Source organism: Pocillopora verrucosa, chromosome 4, assembly GCF_036669915.1.
Source record: "Pocillopora verrucosa isolate sample1 chromosome 4, ASM3666991v2, whole genome shotgun sequence".
NCBI classification, from domain to species: domain Eukaryota; kingdom Metazoa; phylum Cnidaria; class Anthozoa; order Scleractinia; family Pocilloporidae; genus Pocillopora; species Pocillopora verrucosa.
In genome coordinates, this window is record NC_089315.1 from 4,665,106 (window position 1) to 4,679,497 (window position 14,392).

Sequence of the window (14,392 nt, forward strand, 5' to 3'; positions counted from 1 at the left end):
CCAGTATCTCATCAGTGTTGCAAGGAGATCTTCTAAATTCATTGGCACAATGTAAAAATCAAGTTTTTCCTTCTTTTATCATCGTTACGTACGATTTTTATAGTTTGGTTCATCCTTATCGTCTGTATTGTGTTTCGGTTTTGTGTTTCGGTATTGACATGCCACAAAATTAAAGCGTATTGTTACACTTCAAAAGAAAATTACTTCAGTCGTTGCTAAAAAGCCTTTCAATGCCCATACTAAACCCATAAGGATTGAAAATTATTGCATTTTCCGACTATTCATTTGTTTCAAATTGAGAAGTTTATGGAGCACAATTCAGGGAGTAATCGTGCAAATAATTAAACATAGTTAAACCTGAGCCCGGTTGTACGAAGTCCGATTAGATTAACCCATGGTTAAATTTTACTCCGTGTTTCTTTATTCACTTTTTTCAGATAATTCCCTTTCTTCTTATTTGGGCATTCAATCATTAAATTGTATACAAGAGGAATAATACTGAATTTTCTTTTACAGCTTTTAGATCTGAAAGCAGATTTCACACTAACCCTGGGTTACCTTAACACAACCTGGCCCTGATTTGTAGGACTGATTGCCAGACGAGCTAAACTCGGCCATGAAATATTTAATGTCAGGACAGACGTCTAGCTAAAGTTAATTTCATCCATTTTTCTTGTCTTCAAACTGAACCTGAGCAACCTACTTCCGATAGATTTTTCCTTGATTTTCATTGGCTACGATATGTGTGAGATTTGAATTTCATGGCTAGTTAACAACTATTCAGATGGAGGTGGCTAATGGTGGATCACCATCGTTAGACATCGACATTAAAGGTGAATAGTAGTTTTAGTATATATTAAAACAGTGAGATACTTAGGCCCAAAAAGATGATTTTAACTCTTTTAGTCCTGCAATGATTACAATACTTATTGGCGCAAATCCCGTGGCCATTGCTCGGAGGTGAATAGCAAAGGATATTCGGAGTATGAGTGGCCAATCAGAGCGCACCTCCAACGCTTACCACTGTTTTCGTATATACCACTAAAATTTATTGGCCTAGTTTCCATTGACTGGTCCAGTGAAAAGGTACGGCTTATTAGACAGGTAAAATTGTACAGTTCGGTGACTACCTAGTTAGAAAAAGTGAGAAATAAACGCTGTTAGGGATTAATTAGATTCGAACACTTTGCTACTGACACAACTTTCTAAGAGGAAGCAGATTTAGCTTCTCCCATCCGGGGAAATACTTTTCTGTCAACAGTGCATGTTTGTAAGTAGATTACGAGTAGTCCCTCCTTTTCGGCGAAGTCCGTCACGCGGCTCAAAAGAGTCAGTGGAAAAAAATATTGATGTTAGCGCGTTGCGCGGAACTCTGGAAGCTTAACTCTTTCACTCCCAAGATCCTATTGATAATTCTCCTTACTGTCTACCATACAATTCTTATGATGTTAGTGAAGAGAATTTGGTATTGGTTCAACTTATAATCCCATTATTTATATTTTTCTGTATTCCCTTCATCTAACTGCTTGATATAGTATTGATATTGTAAGGAGAAATTCTGTCTTGATCACTTGTGGGAGTGAAAGGGTTAAGACTGAATTTTTTTTTTTTTATTCACGCGACGGAGTGCACCGAAAAGGATGGACTGCTCGGGTCAAGTTTCTGAGAAGCTTATGCATAAACAAGAAATTGCGTTAAATTAAAAATTCTTTTCCGTGGTTATCTGTTGTTTCTTTTGATCACGGTTGTTGTCATTCGACAGTATGCACTCATCAAGTAACATAAGTGTTTCTAAATTGATCAAAAAGTTGATTCGTTTGTATTAAAAGACCCAGAGAATAGTTATATGTTATAGCTGTTGCACATATGATTTTACTTCGACTTTGTGTTTTAGCTGTTTACTTCAAAAATAAAAGAACAAGAAGGTTTTAATAAAAATATTTCTAGTTCAAATGTTATCATAGGGGAATATATCTTGTAAAGTGCGAATACAAATTTCTAACCACGTCGCTGTAAGGTTCGCCTTCAATCTATGTTTGGAACCTTGCCACCTTTGATGATTTCATTACACCCCAGGAGCGCCATGAACCATAATTTCTAAGTTTCTGATAGCGCTAGCTAGCAACGACGCGTTTGCCAGATAAGCGTTCAAAGTCTCATCTATAGAAGCGTAAATCATCTCGGTAAGTTTAATTTAATTTCAATATAATTTAGTACGAAATGAACGAATGATGTACTTATGCAGTAGCTAGGTTAAAATCAATGCTGGAAGAGACAACCATTTTTCGTTGTAGAAGTGCAATATTTATAAACAGCTTCTCGGCCAGCACGAAGGAAGCGCAAATTACTCCGTGCGTAATTTTTGTTACGTTGCAGTCATATTATTTCAATCATAACAAATAGTTGCAACTTGCGGGTCAACTGTCAGGCGTGCGACAGAAATTGTTCTTTCCGGCGTTGTTGCAAATGCTCGACTTTTTATTCTCTAACAATGACTAAGAACCGAGAAATATAATTTTAAAAGCTTAATACATCTCCTGCAACAGTTCATAATTTTTGCTGTTGAGCTTAGGCTCGAAATTTTTACCAGCAAAATCCGCATTTATGCACCTATCTTGATCATTTCCATTTCCCGTCCGTAAAAGTCCTGTGACAAAAAAAGAAAAGGAAAAAGAAAAGAAGAGAGAAAGAAAGGAACTAGAGTGGTCTTAAAACGAAATAACCAGACTGTTAGATTACGTTATTGAATTCAACTAATGCACAAACACTGGCGATTGAAACGAAAGGCGGCATGCAGATGAGAATAACTATCCACACACGGTTATGCAACCAACTCTTGCGTAAATTGTGATGATGGCGGCTTACTACCTGACACCTATTTACACCTTGTCAGAAAAAGGGCATCTGATTAGTGAGAACATAAAAGGACCTCTTGTTGAAGGCATTAGACAGGAGTATTGAAACATTGGATCTATGAATTGTAACTTCTCAGTTGCATTCATTAAATCTTTAAACCAGATTAGCATCAAAACATGTCTTAGTCCTAATTATGTGTAAAATTCAGCTAACATACATGTAATATTTTAAAACAACTTTTGGGAACATTTTCAGTTTCAATTGGTAGTTCTAATGCTGCGTAAAGAGAAATTCTTCATGCAAGGCTTAGATGTACACATGCTTCTCCAACAGTGTAATTAGGTGAACAAAAGTAAAATATGAAGCTTGTTTGTGCAATTGAATAAGATTAAAAGAATTTATTAGCTGCAGCTGTACTGGTAATTCTTAAAGCTTGTTATATCTCCTCTTCTTTTCTAGTGAGATGTACATGTGCATGTAGGTACATAGTGGGTTTTCTATATTTACACTGTATGAGGGTCTCCTCTGTTTTAAAAGACACATAAATTTGGTATTACAGTATCTTAGACACTGAATCAAATCCAGTGAAAGAAATATCACATATGTGAAAAAATAATTGACACCCTTAATATTGTTACCTTTAATTAAGTATCTGTTGAGTCTTATGAAATTTAGGACATATGACATGAATAATAGTATGCTGTAAATCAGTCTAACACCCCTTCCCCTCCCCCTCCCCCCTTTACATAAAGAAAAAATGGTAGTTGCAGAACTTACTGTGAACAAAATGTCATAATCAGATGGGGAGAAGTATAATATTTATCGAGAATTGGTTGTTTAGAAATGCAATTTTAGATTAACAAATTTTTCTGTGATATGCATTTTGTTGATGCCTGTGTTTTAATTCGTTTCTATCATACATGATGTCAATTTGTATAGGTAATAACATGGTTTCGAGTGCAATTTAGTGTTCATAAGCACCAGTAAATTTTTCAAAGACAACCAATTTACATGAGCCATGTATTTGTGAGTAATAAACATGAAAAAAAAATTACGCTTGTCTCATGGGCTGAAAATTAGTGCAATTTTCATGTCACATGAATGAAAAGTTGTAACACGAGTGCAAAGCTGTAACACTGAAAAACCATATTTAAAAAAATCACATTGAGGACAGTTATCTTCACATTTGTAATTTTTTCATGTATATTATTACACGAGAAAAAAATGATGGTTACTTAAATTTATGTCAGTGGGAACCACTTTTGAAATCGTGTTCCTTGATGGACTTGAAGTCAGCTTTCCCTAAGCTATCAGACACCATTGACTAATGTAGCTTAGAATTATGTTATCAATGGTGTCTTAGGGTCATAGCTATACAGTTATAGTTACTTTTATTGATAGCTACCACTTTCTTGTATTTATTCCAAAGAGTTCAGGCTCCTTTCTAGCATGGCAGCCAGTCACCAAGCCTTGGTCAGACTCATCTTAATAGTTGTGAAGAACTTTCAACACTAGATAGAGCTTAGTCGACCCCTCTAAGAAATCTTTCCAGCTTACAGTACTTCCCATCCTTTGGCAAAAGGGCCAAGATTTGTTGAATGCTTTTACCCAAAAGGTAAATGTACCTGTTTCTTATCCTTCCTTAGAAAGAGGAATCACTGTCACATATCTAGATTGAAAACTGTGTCCCTGAAACATGTCCTAGCGAGACCTTTAAAACAAGAAATGTTCTGGATTTAAAAGAGTCTTTTAAAATTTATTCCCTATTTTAAGATACATGAAATTCCCGCCTTTGCATCCACACTTCGGCACTCGAAAGTACCTATTTCAGGCGAAACATCCTTATGAATCCTTCTTTAAGGGTATTCCCTTGTAATAATTGATTCTACCACACTTCGTGTGAGACAAATCATAGATATTCGTTCTAGATTAGCGAACTGTTAAGAATTTTAATAACAATGAAATTTATAATATTTTGGTTCCACATAGTTGATCCGCAGCTCTGCGGTCAATACCCATGTTAATATACTTCAGGCTTGACTTATCAAATGACAGCTTTCACATAAAGTTTGACCACTTCAGCAATGTCTGAAAGATTCTTCGACTCATTTGTGAATAATTTGCACGAATATCTTGCAAATTTCTCTGATTATCCTCCTGATTATGTAACCGACTGACCCACCAACTCTTGATTCGACATAATAATCGACTGACAACTGGACGGAAAGGCTGGTTAATCCATAAAATAATGAAGTGGTTTTCTAGGTTTGACTTCGCTAATAAGGCGAAGCGGGTAAGCTAAGTACATATGCAGGGTATATTAGTATCATTAACTTAGTTGATAACGTTAATTGGCCACCGGAAAGAGTTTCAAAGCCGACGTTTCGAACGATAGCCCTTCGTCAGAGCGAATTTCTATCTCAGTCGATAATACTGACTGAATGAGTTGTCAGTAATCGGATCCTTGCGAGTTGCAATGTTTTCCCCGTGGCGATCCCAGAAATCTGTGCGTAAACACAAGGATCCATTACTGGCAACTCATTCATTACCCGGTTATTTTCCACTACCAACGCAGCAACACAGTTTCTATAAGAACTTACTGTCGGGAAAGAAATAGGTAATGCTTAAATTGATTATTTTGTGATTAAATATTTATTAGAAATTGACATTTGTAGCGCAAAGAAGTTAGATTTCACAATAATGTAGACAAAGTCCGAGTATAGCTACGATGTAACTGCATGCATTTTCTTAAGCTAAATAAGGTGAAAGAACGTGCGATTTTGTAATAGTCATTTAAATTAGATACATTACAATGGGAACTTTTACTGCACATGTGATTGATATTAAAATACTACCTTACGCAATGATAGTGGGAAAAAACTTCTGTATACTCAGAATGTGTTATTTAATCGTTGATCGTTGTGTTACGACCGTTGAATATGTGAGGATTGTATATCACAATAGATTATCGGTTTGGATTAAATCGTGTTTTTACATCGAAAGATACAGTCCTCTTGATTTGTTTGAACAGTTCCCCAACACTGACCCCCCTCCATTCATAATTATATATGCAATCAAGTTTGCTTTCAGATGTAGCCAGGTGTCAATTTTCCAGGTCGTTCTGCTTGTCTCGAATCACCCTCAACATTTTGTGGCGTCACACGAATCGTTTTCAGACATAACTTAGCCACGTTTGCGTGTCTGGAGACGGGACGTTTTGTCAGAAATGGCGCAGTCTACTCCACCACCGAATATTTCACTACCCGCTCGAAATACAGCAGAGTTCAATGCTTTCTTGGCTAAGATTGCTGATCAAATAACGGAGGAAGAGTTGGAGGAAATGAAATTTCTCTGTGACAGATCACAAACCAATAATAGTTTACCACGAGGAAAGCTTCATGCTATCATAAACCCACGCGAGTTTTTGAGCTTCTTACGCCATCACGATAAAATCTGCTTAGAAGACGTGTCCTATTTGCTATGGCTACTTAGAAACGTCGGACGTAGTGAGCTAGCCGCTTCAGTCGAGGAACAAGGTAAGATTCTGGTTAAGACCCGTGTGTAGATAGATTTTCTAAGACTGAATGATGCTTTCGTTGTTTTTTCTTTATGAATAATGCGTCTTGACAGACCTCAGATTAATTCTTGTCAAGTCTTCGATAAAGTCAAAGTTGATGTGGTTGTGAGCGCGCTAAACAAAATTAATGCTTAAGATAAATGCGTAAATATTAGCGGTATATTTCACGGTCGAAGAGTTTGCATTTGCAAATTGCAGCAGCATCGAATGATGTTTGATTGTCAGTAAAATTGATAGATTTGAAACGGCCTGCATGCTTCGGCTTCCTTTGCACGCTGAATTTGGCGCCGAGAGCGGTAATTAGATAACAGCTTAATATGTGAGTAACACAGTTACTATCTGCGTCGGTATATATACATACTGTAAGATTTTAAGCCGTTAACTAACGGCGCAGAATCTCTCAGGACGCCGTTAACTAACGGCGTAATCTGACTCAGTCGGTATGTATACATACTGTAATTTTTAATACCGACGCAGATAGTGGCGTAATATCCTACAGTCTATTGAGTGTGTTAGTCGCATATTATCTATATTCCCCTAAAAAGAGGCTGGACCTCAACGTTTTCGAGTTACTTGGCGAGGAGAGATAAAGGTTGAAATGGAGTGCCTTCTGTCGTCGTGCTGATAAGGAGTTCGCGTCTATCAAGAATTTGCATACATGTTCTGCACACTTTGAGACTAAACAAATCGCGAAGACACTTTCAGGGGACGGTTCCAATAATATATGACCGGCACACAGGCATTAGAAGTCCAAGTCAACGCAAAAAAGGTCTAATGAGTGGAGAAAAGGAAATTTGAGCGCCGACAGCGAAGACGTTTTTCCCGACGAAATTTCTTTGTTTCTTGCCAGACGGACATTGACCGCCATCAAATGGACGATATGATTAAAAATAAATCGATGTTATGAGCTGATAACAAAACAATTCGAAACGAACTCAGTAACATGCCAGCGTGGAAACGGAAACTTTTCATTTATAATACACTGAAAAGTTATGAATCCGCAAAATTCGTCTCGGGATTTCCAACTTTGGTCTGTCTAATGGCGATATTCAATATTTTCAAACATTTCGTCGTGAAACTGAAATACTATGATCATAATCGGTAGAAATTCTGCTTATACCACTTGTGCCTCTTGCTGATAAAACATTAACAGTTTGTGCTGCTTTTTGTAATCTTCTGCCTCCACTTACAAAGTAGAACTCTCCAGTATTCTCCTAATTTATCACAAAGAAAAAAAAAATAAAACTAAAACTAACTTCATTATGCAAAGAAATCTTTCAGCTTTATCTTTCCTACTTTAACTACTTCATAGGTTGGTTTAGTTCAGAAAACAAAGGATTTTTTCGGGAATTGATCCACCGAAGATAACATTGGTTAACAGACAAAAACTTGTGATATCACGGTCGCTTACTCTTCTGTCATATTACAATGCATCTATGAGCACTGTCATATCTTTCTTGATATAAAAACTCAATATGCAAATCAAGTGTATCCACTAACCTGTAATCAGGCCATAAGGACTATTTAGCATCTTGTAAGTGCATATTAAATTAGTTTTAACACGGAAGGTGCTTGAATTCTTAAAGGCTTAGTCAGGCGTGAGTAACCTCTTTATGAATCTTTCCACTTGGGAGTTCAGGTACTATATGATCCAAAAAAGCTTTGATAGCTTCCCCACCATTTGCTCCCACAGTTCTTTCTCAACTTTTAGTTACTATTAATTTCCCTTAAGAGTGTAAATAATAGGATTACACTGTTCCAATCCAGCTAAAGCTAGATTTAACAGTATAAAGCTTGCGTTTGATTGTATCTGCCAGCCACTTCATCAAGGCAGTGAGCTGCCCCAACATTGGGTTGAAGATTCCTTTTGCTAAAAATGCTCTTGACCTCGAAAAGTGTCTTGGCACAACACTTAGAAACTTGAATTCTGCCTGGAGAAGCTCCCAGTTATGGTTAATGAATGGCGATAAAAAGACCACATTGAAAACTTCCATACCCTTGTGTTTTGTTTAATGTTCCTTGTTATTCTCTTTGATAGCCACATCTTTCTTCTCAGATACGTGGATCAGAGTAATTTTTTCATGTGTATTATTATGCCGAAAATTATACCAGCACAATCTTTAGAGGCCTATGTGGGTTCTTATATTTAGGGTTCCATCGGTTTATCCTCGGCTTGTTTTTGGGACATCTGTTGTGGTCGGCTACCGTTCGTGTATCTGTTCAAACTTTTTCTTTCTTTCTTTCTCTTTTTTTTTTTTTTTTCGTATTTTAGGTATACCGTCGTCGCTGGGTGGTCAACCTCGAGATCTTCCGTGTTTAACTGCACACTTTGTTGGAAGAGAGGCGGACGTAGATAAAATCGTAAATCAACTGCAGACCTTTCGTATGGTTGTTCTTCTTTCCATCCCAGGAATGGGGAAGACTGAAGTGGGAATCCGTGTAAGTCACTTGTTAAAGCAAAGGGGTGACCAGTTTGTAACACATATTCGCGTAGAAAGTCATCATCAGAAGCTCGCAGACATCTGCAGTGAGATTCTTGATCGATTGAGTAGTCGCACCTATTCGGAAACCGCTGACTTTATATCCCTTGCGAAGCGTAAACTATCGGAGCGAAATATCCCAACTCTTATTGTGCTAGACAATACAGAGAATATACAGGGCGAGGAATTTGATGAATTCACCAAATGGCTTGTGGAATTTGCCCTGAATGTACAGTTGATAATCACTACTCGAAAAGATGTTGGATTCGTGTCGGTGGACGTGTGTAGGTTTCCTCTGAATCCTTTGGATCCCGACTCGTCTGCAAAACTGCTTCGGAGCCTTGTTGACGACTGTAGTGAGGAACACTCCAAGGAACTTGCGAAATTGTGTGGTGGGATACCACTCCTTCTTGTGACCTGTTCTGACTCGCTGAACAATGGTTTAAGTCCCGATCTGTTAATCAAACAGCTCAGTAATGATCCCATACAACATTTCAGGATCAGTGCGAACGATGTTTATAACACGCTGGAAGTATTTTTTAACACTTTTTCCGATGAGGTAAAAAATAATCTTGTCCTTTTTTCTGTTTTCCCATCGGAGTTCTCAGGTCAAGACATCCAGTGTCTTTTCGAAGATTCCTTACACTGTGAAACAGTGACGAACAGGATGGTCAAGTATGGTCTTCTTCAAAGGAACGTCGTTGGAAAGATGAGGATGCATCCTTTAGTCCAAGCCTACTTCCGGACAGAGAAAGGGTCTTTAGGCATGGGTGACCTGTGGCGCACCGCTCAGTGTAAATTTAACCATCAATACCTTGGTCAGCTGAGAGTCTTGAGTAAAGAGTTTATCAGCAAAAATTCAGCTTTAATTGCGATCCATAAGTTTCGACAGCAGAAAGCGAACATCATGGAAGCGCTGAAGAATTGTCTAGAAGACTCTAGCGATTTAGATGACAAGAATTTCGTTTTAGACGTCGTCAACAGTACAGAAGTGCTGGATTTTGTGGCAAAAGTCCTAACACCCCCTAAAGAGTGCACAGTGCTGTACCAGAAATGCTGTGATATTGCTAAAGCGTCCGGCGATATGAAGAGGCATGCTGAGAGCTTGAATTCACTGGGATTCCGTCGTCTCTGTGACGTGTCTCACAGCAAAGACAGCCCAGAAGAAAACCTAGCCACACTTGCAAAGTTTCAGGAAGCATACGAAATGCGCAGGACATTACCAGCAGAAGAACGAAAAACCCAAACGCATGCGCACACCGCTAGTAAGCTCGGAGTATGTTTGGTATTGCAGGTGAGATCATAGTAAATATAAAAGAGGACTATGTGCCGTTTTTTTGTTCTGATTTTCCTCCTTATCTCTTCCTTTTTAAGGAGAATTTTTCTTCATAGCTTCCCGTTTAAGTACCATCCCTTCATTTTTGTTTGTGGGGCTTATGAGAATCTTACGCCAAGGTGAAGTGTGGAAGCTCTCCTTGTTTACTGAAGTTTGTAGTAAATCTAATGAAACTTTGTTAATAATGGACAGAAATGGGCGAGTTTGCTGCAGTCCTAATGGGGTATCACTAGCAGTTAGGCAGGCTGGGCCCGGATATTTATAAGGGCTATTTGTTTTGCAGGGAGAAGAAAAAATAGGACGAGAGCTCATACGGGAAGGGATTTCAATAAGAAATTCTTTAAGTAACTGTTTGTATGTTGCTGCTGGACACTGTGACCTTGGAAGTAAGTAAATGTTTTTGTTTGCACTCCGTATAACACCCGCGTATCCTTGTAAGAGACTGAATGGAGGCTAAAAGGATGACAAAGCGTACTGTGAAATTCCGAATTGGGTGGTTTTTTTTTATAAACCGAGAGAAAAACAAATAAATTTCCAATTAAATGAGAACTGAAAAGAGGAAATACCAAACTTATGTATTGAAATCTCGTCGAGTCTTATTTTCATGGAGAATGAGGGAGTGGTCTTGTCTATCGGCTTCGGCGTGAGAGTGAAACAAGCAACTCTGAATGCTTGATCCCTAACAGGCGAACTTTCGCATGCATATTCTCCATACTGTTCTAAAACATTCCCAGTGGTATTGACAAGGAGAATTTATTCAACAATCAAGATCTGGGTTCTTTTATTGGCTATCATTTTATTTTATTATTCATGCGCTTAATGTTTGATTTAAAAGGTTCTATTGCAAGGAAAAATTCGAAGTTAGGAACCTTGGGGTAAAAAAAGGTTGATGTTCCTTGGTTAGTCTGACAAAGTGTTTATTTGTGATATGGGGAGGGATTTGTTAATTTGAGAAGGAAACTAATGTTTCTGAGCCATTTGAGAAATAGCCCTTTAAACGTTTACGGCTTACAAGCTTTATGCTCTTTAACAAAATCACCCTCGACACGTACCGGCTTTGAATCAGAAGTCCGTCTCTTTATCCATTCCAGTTGTCTCTTTTTAAAACGCGGTAAGGATTCATTTAACAGTGTAAAAGCGTAATATTGTCTTCACACTTTGTTAGATTCTTATCGATTGTGTGGTGATCATCAAGAAGCAATCAACATTTGGAAAGAGAACACTCTGCCAATTTACAAAGAGCAGCTTGGTGACCATCCCTGGACAGCTTCAATTTTGTCCTACATCGCTGACTCGTACAAGGCCCTTGCTGCTGGAAGCTCTGAGCGAGGTTACATCGACCAGGCCGAGATGTACTCCAGGGAAGCTCATGGGCTACGAGAGAGGCTGTTGGGTCATCATCAGGATACAGCTCGTTCGTGCGTTCAGGTTAGCGATGTGTTAGTCCTTCAAGGACAATTCGATGAGGCTTTGGAGGAGCTCAATAAGGCGTTTGAAATTCAAAAGGATGTTTTGGGCCCTGATCACAAGATCACGAAGAACACAATGAGCAAAATGAGTGACGTGATGGACAAACGAGCATCAAATCCTCGTTAACTGCAAATTTTCAAAACAGAAGCTCGAGGTAAAACTCTTGGTTCTTAGTGAACAGACTGAAGCATGTAAATAAAAATGTAATGTATTATTAATATCAATATTATTAACTGAGTTGATAACGTAAATTAGCCACCGTAAAGAGTTTAAAAGCTGACGTTTCGTGCGGTAGCCCATAGTCAAATCGAATGAGGAAGGACTAACGCTCGAAACATCGGCCTTTTACGGTGGCTAATTTACGTTATCAACCCAGTTGATAAGACTTAATTACTATGTTAAACTCTTCCACCGACGAAGCGCCACGGTTTCTTTAGAAACTTACCCCCGTGTAAATAAAACTTAGGCCATCTGGTATCTCATCAGTGTTGCAAGGAATTTATCTAAATTCATTGGAATAATGTAAAAATCAAGTTTTTGCCTTCTTTCATCATTGTTACGAACGATTTTTTTAGTTTGGTTTTTCCCTGTCGTGTTTATTGTGTTTCGGAATTGGCATCGACTTATCCCACAAAATTAGAGCGTATTATAATACTTCAGAAGAAAATTACTACAGTCATCACCAAAGAGCCTTTCAATGCTCATACTAACCCCATAAGGAGGTAAGTAGTGGGTTTTCCCACCATCGCTAGACATTGACACTGAGGTGAGGTGTATATACTAAAACAGTGAGATAATAAAGCACAAAAAGATGAGTTTAACTCATTTATTCCTGGAACTATTGCAATATTTTTGGTTGCGAATCCCACAGCCCATATTCGAAGTTTGAGTAGCCAATCAGCGCGCCTTAACAATGTTTTTAGTATATACCGATAAAATTTCGTGGCTTAGTTTCCGTTGGCTGTTTAACTGTCCATTTCGACTGGTCTAGTTAAAAGGTGCTGCTAATCAGGCAGGTAAAATTGTGCAGTTCAGTGACTCCTTAGTTGGAAAAAGTGTTAAATAAACGCTGTTAAGGACCAAGTAGATTCGAGCACTTTGCTACTGACACAACTTTCCGAGAGGAAGAAGATTTAGCTTCTCCCATCCAGGGAATTACTTTTCTGTCTAGGGTGAATGTTTATAAGTAGACTGCGAGTAGTCCCTCCTATTCGGCGAAGTCCGTCACGCGGGTCAAAAAAGGGTTAGTGGAACTCTGGCCCCGGTTGTTCAAAGCTGGGTTAAGGTAACCCAGGGTTAGTGTGAAATTTGATTTCAGGTCTGAAAACTTTAAGAGAAAATTCAGTTCAAATCTTTTTGCTTGCAATTTGATCATTGGATGTTCTAAAAAGAATAGTGAAAATTTTCTCAAAAAGACTTTTGAACAAAGAAATAAAGAAAGCTGGATTAAAATTTAACCCTGGGTTAGAGCTAATCTGCCTTTGAACAACTGGGCCCTGGAAGTTAGACGCACGAAAACTACAGTCTGTATTATTTCCAAATTCACGCGACGAAGTGCGCCGAAAAGGATGGACTGCTCGTGTCAAGTTTCTAAGAAGCTTATCCATAGACAATAATTTGCGCTAAATCAAAAATTCTGTTTCGAGGTTATCTGTTGTTTCTTTTGATCACGGTTGTTATCATTCGACAACATGCATTCATCAAGTAGCATAAGTGTTTCTTTATCAATAAAATAATCGATCCGCTTGTAGTAAAAGAGCCAGAGAATAGTTATATGTTATAGCCGTTGCACATATGAATTTACTTCGATTCTGTGTTATAACTGTTTACTTCCAAAACAAAAGAGCAAATAGGTTTCGACAAAACTATTTCTAGTTCAAGTCATAGGGAAATATATCTTGTAAAGTGCGAATACAAATTTTCAACTAAGTCGCTGTAAGGTTGGCCTTCACTTTGCCACCCTGGATGATGTCATTACCCCCAGCAGCGCCATGATCTATGGTTTCTAGGAATTGGAAATACGAACGTCAACGGTTGCCATGTTTCTGATTACTGGAACGTGATTGCGCTAGCATAGACGCGTTCGCCCGATAAGTGTTCAAAACCGTAAACCATCCCGGTAAGTTTAATTTACTTTCTATATAATTTACAACGAATTCAAGGAATGATATACTTATGCACGGCTGGATTAAAAAATCAAAGCCGGAAGAGACAACCATTTTGCGCTCTAGAAGTGCGATATTTTTAAGCCGCTGGGGCCGGCAAGAAGGAAGCACAAACTGCTCCGTATGCGTTTTTGTGGCGCTTTTGAACACAACCTTTTGTTTACATGTCGTATATCAGCCAAGACGACCCTTTAGTTGTTCGTGAAAACAGTCCAGTGCAAGGCTGACTACCTGACTCACACACGGCTCAACACACATCATATTTACTTCACTACCGAATTATTTCGAAGATGGGGCAGTTCCATGTCTTGAAGATTTCTTGCCCTAAATGTAGCTGGAAAAGACAGAAATTGCACCACAACTGTTAATGCTTTGCAGTCGAATCTCGATTATCCGGACCTCGATTACCCGGATTTCTCGATTATCCAGACTTTTTCTCTGGTTCCAATTTTGTCATGAATGTTTATTAGACTTGATCAAGATCCGTAACCATATTCTTTTTCAAACT

The 14,392-nt window shown here is 38.3% G+C and overlaps 1 protein-coding gene across 1 annotated transcript; it reads left to right on the forward strand.

The window, feature by feature from the left end:
* The first annotated feature begins 4,160 nt into the window (after positions 1–4,160).
* LOC131769921 (uncharacterized) lies at positions 4,161–12,548 on the forward strand. The gene is made up of 5 exons (XM_066165887.1): positions 4,161–5,473; positions 5,947–6,392; positions 8,706–10,207; positions 10,533–10,635; positions 11,415–12,548. The coding sequence occupies exons 2-5, from the start codon at positions 6,083–6,085 to the stop codon at positions 11,843–11,845; spliced, it is 2,346 nt and encodes a 781-aa protein (XP_066021984.1). The 5' UTR covers positions 4,161–5,473; positions 5,947–6,082; the 3' UTR covers positions 11,846–12,548.
* The last annotated feature ends 1,844 nt before the right edge of the window (positions 12,549–14,392 follow it).

Bases quoted from the DNA above. Each gene is read 5' to 3' on its own strand.
- LOC131769921 (XM_066165887.1), top strand. From the start codon at position 6,083: ATGGCGCAGTCTACTCCACCACCGAATATTTCACTACCCGCTCGAAAT. The intron at 6,393-8,705 runs GTAAGATTCTGG...TTCGTATTTTAG, and splicing joins CGCTTCAGTCGAGGAACAAG to GTATACCGTCGTCGCTGGGT. The intron at 10,208-10,532 runs GTGAGATCATAG...TTTGTTTTGCAG, and splicing joins GAGTATGTTTGGTATTGCAG to GGAGAAGAAAAAATAGGACG.